Below are 21,108 nucleotides of genomic sequence, written 5' to 3' on the forward strand. Positions count from 1 at the left end.
GCTCTTAGGTGAGGCTTGCCAGGATCATTCACCAAACAAGTCTAGCCAGCTCAGCGTCCGGCAATTGAAAGTAATTACAGCAGGTCACCATGTCAAGAGGCTATTCTCTGGAGATAGTTAAATCTCCTCTTTCCACTGCCTTGATTCCACCCTCAGAATGGAGCTGAGTTGTCCTTAATGGAAGAGCATTTCCCTGATGCACAGGAGCTTGGAGTGTAGGGGGAAACATGCATTCTCATCACAGTGGAGGACATGCAGGGGTCTATCCAGGAGGTCCAATCTGCCCGTTCAAAGATCCACACGTGCAGGATGCTAAAGCAGGAAGCCTTTCTCCAATCCACTCCCCTTTGCTGTACAGACCAGAAGAATGGGAGCCGCAGAGCTGAAATGACTGGCCCAAAGCCACACAGCACAACCACCTGTTCCCCATTTGTCCACAGGGCTGGGTTTCCAACGAGAGAAATGGGACTCTGGAACGACCTACTGGTGTCTGGGGAGAGTGGGCAGTGGGGGTACTTAGGGAGGTAGACCAAGCTTCTATAGGTAGGGCCTGAGCCCTTGGGGCCAGGGCAGGCGAGCTGGGCTCTACTCCTAAGTGCAGGTGCTCACACCTCGTCTGAGTTGTTGCAGCTGTTAGCATTGTTTCTGGCCAGGGGCCAGCCACTGGGGGAGGCAGAGAGAACAGAGCACTGGGGAGTCTGAACTCACAGAAGTAGAAGCATTTGCCCGTTTGTAGTCCCTGCGCACCCACTTTAGACTGGAGCCAGTGGCCAGGGAGACTTGGTTGACTCCCAAGGGACATCTCCGCAATGTCCACCATCTCCCCTGGTGGCATGTTGACAGCCACTGTCTGCCCGGCTCAAGTCTCTCTCTCACCATCTGCGATGAGGCTAGAGTGGGAGTTCATTCTGAGGATCTGAAATCCCTGGGGGAATCCACCCCCACCGCCCTGTGATATGTTAGAGGAGTGGGAGCCCAGCTCCGTGGAGCACAGGGACCAGGGTTTGCCGCGTTTGTGTTCTCCAGACTCTGCAGAAGGAGACCTTCCCAGAAAGACTCAACGTGTAACCAGGGACCCAGGCCATGGCAGATGTTTTGCAGATGGGACTTGGCTTCAAACCGCCCCCCAACTCTTTGTCCCAAGAAAATCTTCCTGGTGGACCAGCTATCACCCTGCACTGTTGCATTGCACCGACCCACCCAGAACCTTCCAGAACGCTCCTGGGCATTGGCGACATCTCTGAGCCCTACTCTGAGGTGGTTCTGGCTCCACTCTCTGTGCTGTCATACTTGAACATGAGCTTGGCATCTACTGTTCATCTACATTAGCGTAAGGTTGTAGGGAAGATCATTTGATGGAGCCAAAGAAGTCTTTGCTTGCCATCAGGGACCTGAACTCCTTGGGCTCTGGAAAGTGCAGGAAAGTCTGCTGGGAACCTCTTTTTCCTATTCTCTTCCTCCATGCCCTTTTCCTGTTGTCTGCCATCCCTTGGTCTTTCTGTCACAGGAGGGAATGGGATGCCAGCTTCACTTACAGCCTGGGACACTGGTCCTGGGGCTCTGGGCAGGTCCTGTGTGCATCCTGGCCAGCACTGACAGCTGGCCCTGCAGGCCCTCCCAGGTCTCCGTCTCACAGCCCGGGACACCAGGAGGGTTTGCAGTCCAAGCTCATGTGGAAACACACGCCTGAACAGGCCTCTCCAGGGGCCTTCCTGTCTTGGCCATTCTCTCCTACCTTTCCCCAGTGAAGAAGCTCCTAAACCATGGGAGTTACTGCCAAAAAAATTTCTCTGAACCCTCGTATTTTATCTTAAGCATGCGTGCACATGATGCATACTACATAACATAATATAATCCACCAGACTCCCCACTCCCTCCCTCCTCCCCACACCATGACAGAAGAAACTGCAGCTCCTGGGAGACCCGTCTTGTTTTCCCTGTAGGCCCATAGCCTTCCACTCCTGGGAGTGGGTGGGCACCCGGGTGCCCCGTTGGAGAACCCCCAACCGGGGCCCTTTTCCTTTGATGCAGAAGCAACAGCATTTTCTCTAACCAATTACTCAGGGACCTTCTGTTCTGCAGAAACCAGGCAGTTTTCACCTTTACAGCTGCTAAAGCTTGGCTCAAGCAAGAGGAATACTGCCAAAAGAGATATTTTCAGCCTCTCTTTTTTTCCCCCCAGAAAGCAGTTCCGGGCAAGAGTCACTGTTTTACCTCCCCTCCTCTCAGGATTGCCCCTGGGGTCCTAAAGAGACCCTGCTCAGGGATCATCAACTCAATCCGTGGTGGCCCGTGGGGTCTCCCTAGACTACTCACCAGGGGGACTTCTCAAGAACAAGCAAACAGGGAAGCCAGCAACTGTGTGTGTGCATTTGTGTGTATGCGTGTACAGTATGTGTGTGCATGTGTAAATGTATGCATGTATGTGCATGTGTGTGTATGTATGTATATGTATGTGTGTATATGTGTATGTGTGTGTGTGTAGGAGACCTCTGTCCATCAGGTGCCAGGTTCCTGCAGGTGTTTGTGCCTGACAGCACCCACCAGTCTTTCTCCTCATAGGGCAGTGGGCATACCAGAAGCAGCTTGGCAGCTGCTGTTCGTCAGGCTCCCGAACAAAGAACCCTTTCCCTGTGCCCGCGAACCCTCACCCACAGAACCCCGTATACCATTTTAACTGATTGGGGACAGATTCTTTCCCTTCATAGATCAGACCAACCTGCAGGTCACTTTCCAGGGAAATGCACGGACCATGATGCGTAAAAGTGTAGGCACCGTGTAGAGGCCCCTGAAGCCTGTGGTATGGCAAGCCCATTTTGAAACGAGGTGAGTCACGGGACGAGTGTCCTATGATGGAGAAACATTGGGTTCTCCATCCCCCAATGTGCTTCTCAGAACAGCGACTGCCTGGGGGATGTGAACAGCCACGTAGGAGGGTCAAGGAGGCTGGCCGCGCTGGTGGGAGGCTTCTCGCCTGCGGGGTTTCTTGGTGACCAGGAGCAGAGGGCAGTGTGAGCGTGTTCCTGCCTGTAGCCCTTCTCCAAGGCTCTGTCATGAGGCTCATGAAGAGATGCTCATGAGGATGGTGTCCCAGTCCCTCCGCCCCCTACCCCATCACCCGGGGAACTGGAAGTGGACATGCAAATGCCCCATTTCCCATGGGTACTGCCTTCTCCTCTCTGGTTTCTTACCTGCTGTCTCTGCCAGGCGGCTCCTCGCTGGACGGGGCATTGCTTTCCCGACTGGTTACCTCCTTGAGCTCGGCTCCCTGGAAACGGTCTAGGAAAGAGTCCGGCGTCTGGTCCTCATGGTGCAAGTGCCTGGCTGCCCATGCATGCAGCGAGATGATCAGGCGGGACAACCTGGAAGGGGGACACGTGTGAAGAGGAGGGAGAAGAAAACCCTTCTCCAGGAGCCGGGCAGAAGCAGAGGTGACCAGACCAGCAGGTGTGGGGACTGGGAGCCCCATGGGACTCTACTCTGCAGTGGAACCAGGGGTGCCCGAGGAGGACTGTGCTCCTTAAGGTGTTTTTTTTCTTTAAGGTTTTCAATGGTGGATTTTTCGGAAGGTGATCTCCTGAACTTTCCAACTTTGCAGCTAGCAGCCCAGGTCTTTAACTGGCTGTGAAGAAAAGGGAGGAGGATGCGGGGTGGCTTATTCTTTTCTCTGTGTACCACCTTACACACACACACACACACACACACACACACACACACACACTACCCCACTGCCATCCAAGTGTGGCCCCCTGATGGCGTAGTGGTTATACATTGGGCTGTGATCCTGATCCACCAGGTGAGCAGTTAGAAACCACCAGGGGTCCCTCTTCGGGAATGAGATGGGGTTTTCTAATCCCAGTAACAGTCTCAGAAACGGACAGGGGGCAGTTCTGCCCTGTCCCACCGGGTCATTGGGTTAGTCTGGGTACATTAGAGAAACAAATCCACAGAAACTCATATGTATAAGAGAGTTTTATATAAAGAGTAAGTGTACATATATAAATTTATATAAAGAGAAAGCATCCCAATCCACTGCTGCCCCAAGTCCGTACGTCTAACATGAGCCCTTATGTCCAACACCAATCCACAAAGTCCTCCTCCAGCTCACAAATCACACGCAATGATGCTGACTGCAGGAGGAAAGCCGAGTCAGTGAACGTGTAAGCATCTCAGCACTAGTAGGGGTCTCCACACGGCTGCTCCAGCACCCAGGGTTGCATCGGGGTAGGTCCATGTGGCTTCTCCTCAGGGATGTCTTGCAGGAAGTGAGCCTTGCCAACTAAAGCAGGGAACTGGCGACTGCACCCTGGTCCGACCATCACAAAGCAAGAGACCCGTGAACTAGAAAGGCAAGGCTCACTAAACCATTTATCTCTCCGCCCTTCAATTAACCCACATGTGTTCATCAGCCAGGTTGGCACAATAAACTTTAACCATATCAGTCATTATGAGTCGGCATCAACTCCATGGCACTGAGTGCGTGCCATCCAACTGACTCCGACTCGGAGCGCCCCTTTGAGACAGCGCAGAACTGCTCCTGAGGGTTTCAGAGATGGTACATTTTGACAGGATTAGACAGCCTCCTCTTCTTGCCATGGATCGGCCAGTGGGTTTGACCTACTGACCTTGTGGTTAGCTGCCCAATGTTTAACCTGCAGTGCCACCAGCGCTCCCCAAGACACGAAGGGGGAGCAGTTTTATTCTGGCTTTGTCCTTTGACTAGCAGGACTCCACCAAAGGCACGGGCCTTCTAATGGGGATGAGTCCACTTTTCTAGTCCTCGTCCCTTTTGCCCAATGTAGAGCTCTTTTTGATGATGGGTAAGCATCCTAACTGTAAAAAAAAAAAAGGGAAAAATAGGAAATAGCCCCCATGTGTTCTGATGATGATGAAATGTAGAGCAAACTCTAAAGAAACAAAGACCTAGCTGCACCTTAGATTCTTCACTCAATCTCTAGTAAGGCTGTCTCATACAAGAGGAGCCCTGGGGGCGGAGTGCTTAGGGGCTCGCTGTGATCCACAGGACAGCAGTTTGAAACCACCAGCCATCCTCGGGAGTAGACCGGGCCTTCTACTCCCGTCAACACTTACAGTCTCATAAATGCACAGGGGCAGTTCTACTCTGTCCTACAGGGTCACTGTGAGTCAGCACATGACAGCACGGCAGTGAGGATCTCATACAAGCTCTCGTTTCCTCCCCAGGTTTGTGCAGAAGTTTCTTTGCAACTTGTTCTGAACCCCTCCACTGGGCCTTGTCATGGGCCCAAGCACTTCCGACCAGGTAGTCCAAATCCTCCACACTCTTCTTAGCTTGAGCTTTCAAAGGAGACAGCTTCTATCAGGCCCTGCTTCCTGTCTCTCCATCTCTGCCGGAGAGGAAAGGAGAGACCCAGGTCTGAGCAGCCTGGAGCCAATCATGCATTGGCAGGTACCTGAACCTTATCCCACACTTGTGAGCTTTGCCTAGGGGAAGAAATCCCCCGTACAGTGATGCTTCTAGATGTTACTGTAGACATAGTTTGAGGTCTGCCAAGACCAAAGATCCCTGGATGACACAAGTAATTTGTGCTCGACAGCTAACGTTGGTGTTTCGAGGCCTCCAGAGGCCTGTCTCTCTGCATCTGTGAAGAATGCAGCTAAGAGAACACTATAGAGCCGTTCTGCTGTGTAGCACACGGGGTTGAGTTGGACACAAATATTGCCCATGACATCAAGAACCAGAGCCAGCCCAACCCTTCTTCTCTGGACATCCCTCCCTCACCCACATCCTCCATCTGCCAAAGGGAGGGAACCAAGTTCACACTCCTCCCTCTAGTCTTAACCAACAGCAACCAGATGGACAGCTGACCCACAGCGAGACAGTCCATTGGCTGGCCGGCAACTAAGCACCCAAGATCCTGAGCTCAGAGCTTCAGGATGGGGATGGGTGTCTCAACTCCAAGATGATACAACGCAGGCCGTTTTCAGTGCGTGCCTGAGAACGCCAGAGCAGAGTCCACAGGCTTCAGAGAGAAGGAAACAGAGGCGACAAGCAGCACGAAAGACAGAGAGCATGGAACTAGACACAGAGGAGACAAGCAGACAGCAGGACAAGGACCACGGAACCTGCTAAGGAGCGAGAAGGAGAAGGCAGTTGCCTGCGCCATTGGCCCCACGGCCGCGAGACAGCCTTGCCTTTCACTTACATCAGCTCCACAGCCCTCCCCTAGCCCGGTGTTCTCTTCCTGGCAACCAAAGGGCCTCAAGACAGTATTTTATTAGTACAACAGATATACTGCAAGCCAATTAGATGACCAGCTTTTCAAAAACAAACAAACAAACAAACAAACAAACAAATCCCCAAATGAACGCGCTGCCATCAAGTTGATGCCGACCTTGCAGTAGTAGCCCAACACATAACCACGCCCGCCACCCAGGGCTCCTCCTGGCTAGACTCGGGAGCGTTCTCTCCCACGGAGGCAAAGGGAAGGAACATCGGGCCGACGCAGAAGACGGTGGCAGAAGGAAGTAACAAGGCAGCGTGCCTGCGCGCCTGCCCCTCTCAGAGCTGGGTCTCAGCACACCCCTCGCAGCAGTAGCCCGAGGGGTAGGCATATCCCACGCGTTTCCTGGGAGGCTCTGCCAACAGCAAAATGACCTGGAAGAGGCGCGAGCACTGAAGGTGGGGTGCAGACGCTATCAGAAGGGCGACCAGCTTCCTAGCCTAGTTCAGCCTGTCCAACGCTTTCTCGGGGGAGCAGGCCTGAGTAGTCTCGACACATACCTGGGAGGGCCTGCTGTCTCAGACTCGCCCCCCCCCAACTGAGACGTGTGTTACCCACCCAGTGCCCTTCTGCCGCTGGAGGTCAAGACCACCTTCCTCAGTTAACTTCCCCCCACCCCTGAATTCTTCCAGCATGAAGTACCTCAGTATCATTTTCAGACATAAGACCACTGATGATTAAAGCTGGTGGTTTGTCCCCCCTTAGATGTCCCTGGGCTCCGAAAGAAAACCCAAATCCGGGATCGATTCCTGACTGTTCTTCTCCCATCCCTGTCTTTACCCCCGTCCCCACCCGCCACCACTGTTTCCCGAGGTGCCATAGCTGCCTTCTGTGGGCCAGTTTGCCCTGCTGGGGAGAGGGCTGGGACTGGGCGGTTACCTGGCTGGCCTCTGGCTGGTGAAGGAGCTTCTCCGGGACCTGGCCAGTCCTCTGGCCTCCATGGTGGCTGCTTGCTGGGGTGCGGACGAGGGCTCCTCACAGCCTGAGAGGGTCCTAGGAAACCAGACAGGCAGCGAGCTCAATCGATTTCAAGCTCATCGACTCGGGGACACAGTTGGGAATGAGCTGACCAGATGCTTGACTTAATGAGGAAAGCCGCTGCCCCTGGTCCTCGGAGCACGGCTCCGCACTGCCGCGCCAGCTCGTGCAAGCCAGCTCTTAGAGCAAGATGGCCTCGCTGGGGAAGGCCACGTTCTAGAGCGAGCCTTACTGGGAAGGCAGCTCAAGGCTGCACAGGAGGTGACAGGTCTAGGGTCCAGCAGGAGTGCTGCGTGGTCCGCATTGGAGGAAGGGGGGTGGGAGTGCCCTCAGGGCCTGTCATCTCCAGCCCTAGCGGCTGTTCTCACAGAAGGAGTCCAGATTGGGGATTCTGGTTGAAACACACCCCAGTTTACCGAAATCCTGTCTCCTGTGCCAGCTCGAGGGCCCTGGGCGGTGCAAACAGTTCATGCACTCGGCTGGGAACCCAAAGGTTGCCAGTTCCAGTCCATTCAGAGGGGCCTCAGAAGAAAGATCTGGCCATTTATCTCTTCTGAAAACCCAGCCATGGGAAATGCTAAGGGGCAATGTTCGACTCTGGACACACTTCCGTTGGGGTGGGTTTGGTGAAGAGGAGCCCTGGGCACATGCATAGTGGGTCATGTGCAAGGTGGGCAGTTCAAACCCACCACTCGCTCCTCCTCGGGAGGAAAGATGAAGCTTTCTGCTCCTGTGAAGGTTAATAGCCGCAGAAATCCAGAGGCAGTTCTACTCTGACACACGCATCAGAATGGGCTCCACAGTAACTGGCTGGTGAAAGCTACCCTCTTCCAGAGGCCTTGCGGGGCTGCCCCTCCCGCTCTGCGCCTGCTGCAGCCACACTGTTCCCTGATCGGTGTGCTTGTCTGTCAGCGAGCTTGGGGCGCACGTGGCTGACGAGAGAGCCCGGAAGATTGCCTACCATTGGCCTCATGCTCCACGGGCAGTTTTGTACTGGTTTTCAAAGGACGATCTACTTCCACTGTGCCCTCTAACCAAACCCTCTTCGTGGCCCCCTGTCATGTGGTGGTGAACTTGGCCGGTGAGCTTGTGGGGGGGCGATCCCCAGGAGGGTTGGGAGACCAGTAGGCGATAGAACTAGAGAGCTCTGCTTACAGAACCTTCCTCCCCAGGGCAGAACACGAGCGCTGTGTTGAAGCGGAGCGCAGTCTGTGGTGCATGGCGAGGAACATGACCCAAGCGTTGGGGAATATTGTTCTTTCTTGTAAATCCCTCTAAGGCTGGAGTTCTAACTCCAGCAGATTAAAGCCATCCAGGCATTGGTCTTTGGGGATTTGCATTTTCATCCTCTGAGTCTGGAGGCGCCAAGGCAAGACAAATTAATTCCCCCACGTGACCGCTTCCAACTTAATCAGCCTTCTTAACTAGGGGTTAGGCAGGAGGCAAGAATTCATGTCAGGGAAAGGCTCCATCATGCTGTGGTGAATGATAGATAAAAAGTCACAGTACCGAATCCTAGGGCTGGAGGAAACATCGAGAAACAGCTGATCAGTACCCCCCTTCTACCATCTTCCTGCCAATGCCTCTTGCTGGCTGGCCCGTCTCCCCAAAAACTAGATATATATGCATTAAATGAACCCAGCTCACTGCCATCACAGTGACCCTTATAGGACAAAGTGGGTCTGCCCCCTTTGGGTTTCTGAGGCTGTACATCTTTAGAGAAGCAGACAGCCTTGTTTTTTCTCCCAGGGAGAGGCAGGTGTGAACCGCCAACCTTGTGGTTAGCAGCACAACGCATAACCCACCTAACCACCAGAGCTCCTCCGCACTTGCATGAGTCGCAAAGAAATCACTGCCTACAGCATCAGAAGACAAAACCCACCTGGGTTACAAACACAGGTCCGCTAGTGGAGGCGACCAGACCTGCCAGGTATCGCTGACGTCATTCAGAGGAGGCAGCAGAGGGAGGCAGCTACCTGGGTTCAAATCTTGCCGCCAGCACCTACTAGCTAGCTGAACTCTGGGCTGGTCACTGTCCTTTCTGAGCTTCAGTTTCCTAATCCTCAGCAGAGAAATACAGGAAAAGGAAAAGGTGGCTTCATACTGATGTGAACACCCCAGCCTAGAAAGGCGTACTTGGCCATGAAGAAGAATTGGACCGCTAACTGCAAGGTCAGCAGTTCCAGCCCACCATCCCCTCACCAGGAGGAAGATGGGCTTTTCTGCTTCTATACAGATTTGCAGACTTGGAAACCCGGGGCCAATTCTACTCTGTCCTTTAGAGTGACTGTAAGTTGGGATTGACTCGATGGCAGGGAGTTAGGCTTTGTGACATACTTCCCAGGGACCCAAGAAGATCTTATGTTCTCAGTGCACTTATTTTTAAATGCTTGAAAGTCTACTCTTACAATGTTTAATTCTAGAGGCCTGACCCTTGTTAAAGAGCCCTGGTGGCATAGTGGTTACACGTTGGTCTGCTAAGGATAAGGGCAGCCCTTCAAAACCACCAGCTGCTCTGTGGGAGAAAGAGGCTTTCTACTCCCATAAAGACTTACAGTATTGGAAACCCACAGGGGCAGTTCTACCTTTTCCTATGGAGTCTCTATGCATTGGAATCGGCTCTATGACAATGAGGTGGGGGTTTTTGTTTTACCCTTGTTAAATGCCTGGAGTTTTTCTGCCCTTCCCCTTGTCCCTGGTAACCTGGGTTCTCCCAGCCCCTGGTAACCACTGTCTTGAAGGATTTGCCTATAAATGGGATCATATAATATGTACCCTTTTGTGTCTGACTTAACATAATATTCTTAGGCTCATCCATGTGGTTATCAGAATGTTACTTCTCTCTATAGTTGGATAATAGTCCTTTGAACATACGGACTACAGCTTGTTGATTGGTCTAGTTGCTCTTGGGAATAGTGTGTCAGTGAACAGTGATGTATGAGGAGGCTTCAAAAAGGCCATGGGAAAATGGGACGAAAAGATAAGGGAATTTTTCCATGACTTTTTGTATACACTGGGGGGCATTTTATCTTATTTAAAAATTTTTCTTTTTGTGGTTTGGGTGAACATTTAAAGCAAATTAGTTTTCCATTCAATAATTTGTATACATTCTGTCTCATGCCACCGGCTGCAATCCCCCAATGCAATGTGACAACACTTTTCCTCCTTTCTCCCTGTGACCCCCATTTCCACGCAGTCTTCTTTCTTGCTCCTTCCTGCCGTCTGAGCTGTGTTTGCGGCAATTGCTGTCCATTTGGCCTCTTATGATGGATTTCTCCGGGGATTGCAGTCCTTCCCTTTATAGAGCTGTCTATTGCTTGACGGATTGCGAGGGATGGGCTTGGTTCCAAGTTTGAAGGGTGTCTCAGGACTGTAGTCTTGGAGCTCCCACCAGTCTCTGTCCGGCCAGGGAATCTGGCCTCCCACCCCCTTTTTAAAAAATGATTTTGAGTTTTGTTCCACATTTTCCTCCCACTCTGTCTAGGACCTTCTATTATAGTCCTGATCAGAATACACAGTAGTGGTAGCTGGGCACCAGCTACCCTGTTTCCCCGAAAGTAAGACACCCCCGAAAATAAGACCTGCTTACAGTTTTGCCTCTCGCTGAAATATAAGGCATCCCCCCCGAAAATAAGGCCCGCTGAAGCTACCATAACTCTGGACTCTGGACCATAGCGGTGGGCGCCGCCATGCAGCTCGCTGTTGGCTGCAGCGCAGCGGAGCAGACAGGAAATGCAAGGTCTCTTTTAATGAAACAATAAATGTGTACCGTATTGTTCTTCATGGAAAAATAAGACATCCCCTAAAATAAGACCTAGCGCATCTTTGGGAGCAAAAATTAATATACAACATCGTCTTAATAACAAGGGCAACAAATGTATAGATGTGTTTTATACAATTGATCTATGTATTGTGATGAATCGTATGAGCCCCAATAAATTGATTAAAAAACCAAACAAAAAAACAAAAACAAAAACACCGTCTTAATTTCGGGGAAAAGGGTAGTTCTTCTGGATTCAGGGTTGTGAAGGTTGAGGCTCTCACACACTAACTGCTTCCCTGTTCTCCGTCTGTAGATTCCTTCACCCTTCCTGGCTCCCGTTGAGGAGAAAACAGTAGCTGCCCCTTACATGATCGCTTGCAGGCTATTAAGTTGCCTGGAGGTCTTTTCCAGAGGAAGCTCAGTCAGTTAGTGCTCAGAGAATCCGAGGTTTACCCATCAGATGGAAAGGGACGGGAAACAGGGAGGACCTGCATGCCCAAGATGACGTTCAGAGCCCTGGAGGAGAAGCAAACACTGGGGGAAAGAGGGGAGGCTTACTAATGCATGCAAGAATGGACAGCTAGGCCCGACCAAGCAAGGAAAAAGTGGGACCAAGTCTTGTGCTGCCTCCAGCTGGGGTGCCTGGTGTATGGCCGGATCAATACCAGGTCGGCTTTTAGCAGCAAGTGACCTTGAATCTCCCCCACCTGTGCGGAGCTGACCAGAGCTGACTGAAACAACTGGCAGCAAGTGGCTCTGAATCTCCCACACACACCTGTGGAGCTGACCAGAGCTGGCTAATGTAAAGCAGCTTTGCAAGTTTTTTTCTTTCTTTTACTCACAGCCCGTTTTGTTCACAGCCTGTTTGGCTCAGTGCCCGCTTTGTTCTTGAACCCCCGCTCGGCACCCGGCACAAATACACCCAGAACCAGGAAGACACCTTACATTCCAGAAACCCGGACATACCTATATCTCCCAATTCCTGACTACTTTACCTTATGTGGACTCAAGACAGCCCAGTCACACGTTCCCTGGCCATATAAACACCACTCCTGTAGTCTGGAGTGTGACTCCCTTGGCCCGGACACTGTGGACCGTGGGACTTCACCCAGGCTGGGTTTTTCTCCCCAATAAAGCCTGTTTGCTCTAATTGACTGAGTTGGTCTCTGGCGCCTCTCGACTACCTTACACCTGGAGCAAGGACTTGACCGGGTCCTCCCTGTTGTAGTTGTAGTTGTAGTTGTAGTTGCAGCTGTGATGCTTGAAGCCATGGTTAATCTGAGGCCGACTGCCATCCAACCTTGCAGGGTCCCTCTCCATCTTCCCAAGGCCTTCCAATCCAGGGCTAATCTTCCAGCACCGCGCTGAGTAACATTCTGTTGCTGACTCAGGATTTTCATTGGCTGCATTTTGGAAGTCGGCTCTCAGGCCTTTCTTCTGCAAGCTCGACTGAAACACATCTTCCAGGGGTGACCCTGTTGGTATTTGAAACACTGGTGGCACAACTTCCAGAATCACAGCAACCTGAAAGCCACTCAGTGTGACAAACGGACAGATGCGTGGTGGCGGCTGGACTTCATAGTCTCTGGAACCTGCAGTTTGGGCCAGAACAACCCTGAAGCTTCCGTCCCTTTTTTAGGTGACCAGTCTTCAAAGGAAGAAACCCACCTACAGTTGACCGTTAGCGACACAAGAGCAAGCGCGACCAGCCCACTCCAATGCCATGACTGCACCGTAAGGCGCCGCAATTGCCAACTGGTAACGTGTATTTGTAAAGAGGAATTAGTGTCAGAAAAAATATTTATAAATTATCAAGGGTTCACGAGGGAGGGGGGAAATGAGCTGATACCAAGGGCTCAAGTAGAAAGCAGATGTTTTGAAAGTGATGATGGCAACAAATGTACGCATGTGCTTGACACAATGGATGGATGGATGGATTGTGATAAGAGCTGTAAGAGCCCCCAATAAAATGATGTTTTTTTTTTAAAGAGGAATTAGTGCCAGTGAGCTGGTAGCTTCATTTGTCATTGGGAGATGCAGAGGTTCTCCTGAAACTGGAGCTGGAAATGAAAGTTGCCCTCTGCGGCGCTTCTGCTGCCTTCCCCAGTAAGTACGGAGGCAAGACAGTAAGCAAGCGTCCTCCTAGCACAAGGGTAGAAATAGGATGTCTTATTTTCATGTCTTTTCATCTTCTCAAGCCCCAAGGAGCTGGAAGGATCGTCACCCATTGCCCCTGGCTACCTGTGACCAGGGAACTGAATTCAGTGCATTTTAAGTCCTCAGTCTAGGGGTAGCAGGCCAAAAACCCCAAACAAACAAAAAAACCAGCTTTCTTTGGTGATAATTGCTTTGTGCCCTGCTCAGGGGGCAGCTCAAAGGAGGCCTCTCTTCTCTAGGCCACAAACCTGTGCCCCAGAAGCTCACTCAAAATAGCTACACCAGGAGATTAAGCTGGGATTTGGGGGGTGCCTGCGGTCCTCGCTGCGATTCTCTGTAGGGAATGCTTAAGTCTTTCTCTACGGCACCGGCATCACAACATACCAGGAGGCTCTTAAATCAAGTCAGTTAACCCAGTCTAAGTAGAAAAGAACAGCTCGGGACATTTCTGCTTGTTTCTGGTATTTTCAGGTCCTAATCTTACTATTATTATTATTCAAATGAATGGTTTTATTCTTCTTTCTCCCATGAATCCACACCAAGAACATGATCTGCATAATTTTAAAAAGATAAACAGAAAACAGGGCCTTGAATTTGGTGAATGATATGGCAGCAGGGAAGTCCCAGGGGACAGAACAGGTAGCTCTTTCCTCTTGGTTTATAACTCAGCACAGACACACACATACACACCACACACGTATGCACGCACACATATGCACAGAGAACTTCCCAACATTAAGTTTCTTGATAGCATGTAGGATAAAAAAGAAAAATATTAAGTATACATAGTCTCAATGATTTCTCCTGGAAGTTTCCTAAAAGGGCTGGAATTTGAAGAGAACGTTTTGTGGTTTACCCAAACACCATGGGTTCCCCCTAAAACAGCGTTTGGAAACGTTACACATGGTGTGTGGCCACCATGGAGGGCTTCGTTCAAGCCAACCTTCCGTGGATCTCTGGTTGTGGACAGATAGGGGCTGGGCAGCTTGGGAAGGCAGGGGAGGGACCCGGGCCCATCCTCTGGGCCTCCACGTCCAACTCTAGCACAGGTTCTCACTCTTTGCAGGTTCCAAGAAACAGATTCTGAAAGCCTCTCTCTTAACCCAGCCCTGCGTTCATGGGGAAAAGCCGGGTCTCTGTCCTGTGAAGGAAGCAGCCTCTCTCCTCGCTCCCTCCAGCACTCTCTGTAGGGCTGCCATGGGATGCTGCGTCACCCTGTCTGCACGCCAACAGTGGGCCACGGCCCAAGCGAGAATTAATAAGACCCGGTCAAGAGTCAGGATGAGGAAATGAGACTTATGGACAGACAGGAAATGGCCAGTTCCAAATGGCAGGTCTGCGGTGCCTCTGGGGCGTCAGAGGAGTGGGGAGCTCTCCAGCCGGGGAGAGCAGAGAAAGCCCACGGGTGGGAAGTCACTTCTGATAACAGCAGTGCGTGGTTAATGAGCATGTCTTAGGGGCTGGCGTTCACCACCTGTTTGAAATCGCCCCCACCCTGGAGGTCAGGGCCAGGGGAGGAAGCCGAGATGTGTTGAGGGCTAGCACCTTCCCACAGCTGCCAGGTGGCAAAACTGGTGCTGCTGACGCCAAACCTGTGTCACTGCCCACCATGCTGGTCCCTGAAAGGTGGGGAGAGGGAGAGGGGAGGGCATTCTCTGGCCCACAAAGACAGTAGATGTGTGGTTTCTTGTAAGCTGCTATACAGTCAGCACCAATTCACAGCAACTCCGTTCTAGCCAGGCCTTGCTGAAGGGCATCCACCCAGAGTGCTTGACCGAATGGCTGATGGCTGCCCAAAACGCCACCTGCAGGGCACCTCTCAGAAGCCTGCGTTCCTTTAGCAGGTGAGAGTGTGACCCAGGGTGATGGCAGCTGACTTCCCAGAGTCCCCTTTTCCAGAGGCTTTGTAAGCCCACGGAACAGCCCCACGCCAGGCTGTGCTGCGCCCCTGGCGCAGGCAGATGCAGGACGGGTCCAGGGGTCCAGGCAAGCAGGCACCCTGGACAGGAGCTCAGCTTTCTCCTCGGGGCTGTCTCACACCCTTCCTGCTTCTTAAGACACTGTTGGGACCTTAAGGTGACCAGAGGTCCTGCTTTTGGCAGGACAATCCCGATTTTTAACAATTTGTCCCGCATCCCGTGGCATTTTAAAAAAGTCCTGATTTTTGGAAAGAATGCACGACAAGCTAGGGTATACGGTTTTCGGCTGCCATGTGGCTATTTCGCCAGGATATGAGTTTTATCAATGGTGTCCCGCTTTTGTCCCACTTTATCAACGTTGAAATCTGGTCACCTTACTAGGTGTAGCATCTCCCCTACTGCCGAAGACAGACAAGGCTTTCTAGTCCCGTCAAAAGTTACTGCGAGTCAGAATCAGAGGGTTTTACGAAGTTAGGTGTGGAAAAGAAACCCGAACGCATAGGAAGGTTTTAAGGACAGATAACTATCGTAGTAAGCATTATTACTTTCCTTTAAAAATAAAGTATAATGACTTACCCTACAGGACTAGCTCTCCAGCGGTTAGACGCAGGGCCTTGACGGTCGGCTTATTAGAAAGGGAGATGTTTGATCGCGGAGGAGCCCATCTGAAGCCTCTGAAAGATATCAAACTCCCTGGGGACCCAGCACCAAGTTGAAATGGATGAAGGGTCTATAAATCTCTTGAACCTTTCCTTTGCTCCAGAAGGCACGGTGCATGCGTTGCTTAACTCCTCCGTCGGGGAGACTCAATCTCTTTTGGAAATTCCTGTCCATCCTCAGAGAGCTAATTCTCTGCGTCGGCTTGGCTAGGTTAGGATTCCCAGTAGTTTAGCCAGATCGCTAGTTACTATTCCATCACAGTAAGTAGTTCCATGAAATGAATGTCATCACATCCTCCTCATGTTATCAATCTGTCTGTTGAAAGGGGGTTGCCTGGTGGGGGTGGCCTTTCCCCAGGCTACAAATAGATCTTTGGGCAGAAACCACTCTTTCAGTTCTCCATTCTTCCTGTCGCTGAGCTATGCATGTTGGGAGGCATGCCCGCAGGCGTCTACGAAGCCCACTGAGTTGGGACTTACTAACCTGTATAACTGTGTGAGCCAGTTCCTTGAGGGAACAATCTCTCTCTCACTCTCACGCTCTCTGTGGTTGTTGCCCGGCGCCTTTGAGCCGTCTCCCACTCATAGCGACCCTGCAGCAACAGAAGGAAACACAGCCATCCTCACTTCTGTAGAGGTCGTATACAGCGATGCAGCCACTGTGTCGAGCCAGCTTATTGAGGGTCTTCCTCCTTTTTGCTGCCCCCCCTGCTTTGCCAAGCACGACGTCCTTCTGCCGGACCTGGTCTCTCCTGACAACATGTCCCCAGTGTATGAGATAACATCTTACCAACCTTGCTGCTAAGGAACATTCTGACTGTCCTTCTTCCAAGACAGGGTTGTTGGTACTTCTTCCAAGACAGTCTGTGGCAGTTACATCATCTACTGCCACCTTGAGGAAGGGGTGGAGTCTAGCCTGTCAATCGGGTTGCAGCTTGATGACCTCATTTGGAGGCATGACGCAGATAATAGCTCACTGGAGGCCAGACACACTCTGCTTTGTCTTCCTGATGACAAGTCACATGGAGCTATGCTGATGGAGCCAGAGCCCTGGAGCTGAGGAGCCATATGGAGACCCACACCAGCACTGAGATGCTCCCACCACCACTGGATCCACAGAACTTTCCTCCCACTGGCCTGTGACCTTCCTGCATTCAGCATCATTACGTGGCTGCGTGAGTCTAAAGAGGAATTTATGGACTAATATTGACATATGGGGCAATAATCGAACTTAGGCACTTGATCTGGCCTGTGCTGAGATGTTTTCTTAATGTACAATTTCTCTTTGATATGAAGTTCTGTCTCACACACATATGGGTGTCTCTGGATTTGTTTCTCTAGTCAACCTGGACTAACCCACAGTCCATGGTACTTTTGATATTCTTCACCAGCACCATAATTCAAATGCATCCATTCTTCTTTGGTTGTCCTTATTCAATGTCCCCCTTTCACATGCATATGAGTGGGTGACAATGTCATGGCTTGGGTCAGACTTGGGCTACTTAGTCCTCAAAGTAACAACCATGCTTCCCAACACTTTGAAGAGGTCTTGCGCAACAGATTGACCCAATGCAACGCCCCGTTTGAGGTCGTGACTGCTGCTGCCACGAGCATTGATGGTGGGGCCAAGCAAGACAAAATCCTTGACAACTTCAGTTTTTTCTCCATTTATCATGATGTTACCTATGGGTCCAGTGGTCAAGATTTGTGTTTTCTTTACATTGGGCTGTAATTCATACTGAAGGCTGCAATCCTCGATCTCTCTCTTTAACACACACACACACACACACACACACACACACACACACACCCCACACACACTTCATGGATTCTGTTTCTCTGGAGAATCCCAAGACAATCATGATCAGCAGAGTTTTCTGAGACCCGTGACAGAGAAAGGACAGACGTGCATATGTGGTACACATATAAGTGAACGGGAAGCGATGCTGGAGGAGGGACCGTGTGCTGGGCTTGTGCAGTCTGAAGAGCTGTCATTGCATTTTTTTTTTCTTTGATCACCAGGTAATACACAAAGTCTTACAGGGGGGACAAATTTTCAGGACTATATGTTCAGGATAAAAATAGCATAAATATTCAACATAAATATAATTTCTCAAGGTTTAACAAAATCATCTCGAGAATTTGAAGATAGAAATTTGTAAGTCCATTTGCCCCAAACAGGTATTCACCCATGTCCTCATGATAATGCCAGGAGACTGGGAACGAATCCCCTTCCATTCTGTCATTGAAACTGAGGTATGGAGAGTTTGATACGTGACCTTCCTCAGGTCTACTGAGCTAGATACAGGACTGGAAGTAGGACCCTAGAGCTGAAGATTTCCTTGTGACCACCTATATCAGGATGTCATTGATGGCACCCATGGCTTCACAGGGGAGACACAACCCACTACCTACAGGCCCCTGTATAGCATGTCCCAGGATTGGCCTGTCTTATGATCTTCCCCTGGGAAGTGAGGAGGAAGGGCATGTGGTTAATATAGTACCCTTAGTGCCCAGGACCAGAAGTCCTGGTGGGGTTGTAGGTTAGTTGTTGGGCTACTAACCACAAGGTTGGCAGTTCAAACCCACCAGCCACTTTGTGGGAGAAAGATGAGTCTGTATGTTACCATAAAGCTCTCCAGTCTTGGAAGTCCTATGCAGCATGACTCATGAGTTGCAATCAACCTGATTGATGCCAATGGACTTGTGTTGCTGCTTGTTTGTTTTTAGTGCCCAGGACAGTGGCTGGCACACAGAAGCCGTGTGATTGCAATCATCGCTTGTTGTACACATGCAAAAAGGGTGTTACGGTGTGGGGAGGTTTTAACAAGAGCTTAGTTTACTGCACTTGAGGATTTATTTTCTTGCCTTCTAGAAGCCAGGCAGCTCGTTGTTCTCATTCTCCACATCTCTACAATGGGAGCAGGAGTTCTGCTTTATTGGAGCCTGTGTGCATGAAGTGAGGTGAACAGTGAAGCCCAAAGGCATGCTGGGAACACCCCCTCGACCCCAAATTGCAGTTTCTCTGGGCTCTGGGTCAGCCATGGAATCAGCTGTCTCAATGTCAAGTGTCAGGATCATCTTACCGGCTGAGGCCATTTTCGACACGATCCAGATCACCTTCTGCGCTGCTTATCGCCAGGCGGGCCTGGGAGGGGTGGGAGCATTGGGTGTTGATCTTGGCCATCTTGGTTTGTCACCTCTGGCCCTGGAGGGTGCTGCTAAAACGAACATAAAGCGGACACATTCTCAGGGTGGAGAAGTAAATGCAGAGCCAGCTCATCGTGTGGTTGTGCTTGCAAGTGAGTTGATTTTGGCTCACAGTGACCGTGTAGGGTAGAAGAGTATTGCCCCACGGGGTGGTCTGAGCTATACTCTTTATGGGAGCAGATGGCCGGGCCTGTTCTCTGCTGGGGCTGCTGGTGGGCTTGACTCAAAGTCCTTTGGGTGAGGGGCAGAGTGCTTAGCCAATGTGCCACCGGGTCCTTGTAGACGAGTACTTATCCAGGTGGCCACCCCGGACAAGTCATGAAACTCTGGTCCTTCTCCGTTTTTCACCCACCGCTCCTGCCTCACTGTGTTGTAGTTGAATGTCTCTGGACTCTTCTCCCAGCCTGAGACATAAACAGAATTCTTTTTAAAATTCCTTCGACTATGTCGCCCTGCCGGACAGGGGCTCAATGATAAGTGCTGAACAGGTCAGCAAGTAAATGCACAGATGGCCACGTTGGCGTCTTGTACAAGAAAATGAAACCCTTTGAGTCTCTGGGATGAAGCAACCCCAGGGACTGCAGTTCTCTTACTTCCTTATTATGATTATTTTTACAAAACACAAGCCCCAATTTTTATTATTCGATTCAATGCATAATTACTTTGCAAAAAAAATCAAATCATTGTGAATGAGGGGGAGTGCAGAGTGGAGACCCAAAGCCCATCTGTAGGACATCCAACTGGACATCCCCTTACAGAAGGGTCATGGGGAGGAGACGAGCCAGTCAGGGTGCAGTGTAGCACCAACGAAACATACAACCTTCCTCTAGTTCTTTAATGCTTCCTCCCTTCCACTATCGTGACACGAACTCTACCTTACAAATCCGGCTAGACCAGAGGATGGACACTGGTACAGATAGGAACGGGAAACACTCATTTCCTTATTTTAATCTCATAATTTGGTACATGTTTTAGTAGCTTTTTCTCAAATCCTGGTTTTAAACAAAGCAAGTGTGAAAAATGGACAAATAATCCTTGACATTCACGGAACATTTACGTGATGCTAAACCAAATCGCATTTCATTTAATTCTTGCAAGAATCCCAGGAGGCATTTGCTGGTTTACTCCCCTTTAAAGATGATTACATTAAGATTTTTGAAAGAAAGTCTTGGGGATTTCCCCAAATAGACTCCCTTAAATTAAGGCATGGGCATCTCCAGTACCTTGTTCAAACCAACAACTCAACGGCGCGTGTCCATGGCCGGTCCCTGTCTTTGTCTTGCTGCGAGGTCAGCCTGACTCAGGGTGACCCTGTGTGACCAGCTCGGGCCTGCACTATCCTCACAGTTACTTCTGAGCCCGTTGTAGCCACTGCGGTGCCAATCCATCTTGTCCAGGGTCTTCCTCTTTGTCACTGTCTGTCCCCTGGAAGCAGCATGATGTCCTTCCCAGAGACTAGTTTCTCCTGAGAACATGTCCAAAGTGCACGGGGCACACTCTCGCCATCCCGGCTTCTAAGGAGCATTCTGGCTGTACTTCTTCCGAGACAGATTTGTTTGTTCTTTTGTCTTGCTATAACAAAAACACTCAAAGTGGGTGACTTTTCACAAACAGGAAATTGCTCTTCATAGTTTAGAGAGTGAGAAGTCTACATTGGGGCAGTGACTTCTGCTCGGGGAGAGGTCCTTGTCCCCTCAGCTTGTTTCCTGGTTGCCTGGAGATCTCCCTGTGGCTTGGCAGCAGGCTGCCCACATCTTCAATACATTTTTTGTATCTCAAAAGAGATTAACTCAAGGTACACCCTACTCAATCCTCCTTCATTCACATAACAGAGCCAGTCCATGCATAGACGTTAGGATTTACAATATATGTACCTGGGGACAGAATTCAATCCCCTTTACCAGCAATGAGAGCACGGACACTTTCTCCCCAGCAAACCTGGGAGGTGCTCCCACGTCTAATGAAGAAAGAAGGCTGCGGGGCGGGCAGCTCCTGTGTAGTGAACACAAATACGGACCAGCTCCATGATTTCTGGACAACCTTTCAACTGGAGGATAAATTCCTAAAGGCTGTTTCTCTGAAAACAGACCAGGCAGGCTTCTCCTGAGCAGCCACTTGGCTTAAGTGTGTCAGCTGTCAGGAGAGCCCCCTCCAGTGAA

The 21,108-nt window shown here is 50.7% G+C and overlaps 1 protein-coding gene across 1 annotated transcript in view; it reads right to left on the reverse strand.

Moving 5' to 3' along the window:
- CNGA3 (cyclic nucleotide gated channel subunit alpha 3) overlaps positions 1-18,926 on the reverse strand; it is a 40,255-nt gene extending 21,329 nt beyond the window's left edge. The window contains exons 1-4 of the mRNA XM_030888480.1: positions 18,826-18,926; positions 7,143-7,256; positions 3,225-3,362; positions 2,955-2,985 (exon numbers count right to left, since the gene is read on the reverse strand). Coding sequence (XP_030744340.1) covers positions 2,955-2,985; positions 3,225-3,362; positions 7,143-7,256; positions 18,826-18,926 — 384 coding nt within the window. The remainder of the gene's footprint in view (positions 1-2,954; positions 2,986-3,224; positions 3,363-7,142; positions 7,257-18,825) is intronic.
- Between the last annotated feature and the right edge of the window lie 2,182 nt (positions 18,927-21,108).

This window comes from Echinops telfairi, unplaced genomic scaffold (genome assembly GCF_000313985.2).
Source record: "Echinops telfairi isolate 266 unplaced genomic scaffold, ASM31398v2 ScPeMD7_7467;HRSCAF=8505_1, whole genome shotgun sequence".
In the NCBI taxonomy this organism is placed as follows: domain Eukaryota; kingdom Metazoa; phylum Chordata; class Mammalia; order Afrosoricida; family Tenrecidae; genus Echinops; species Echinops telfairi.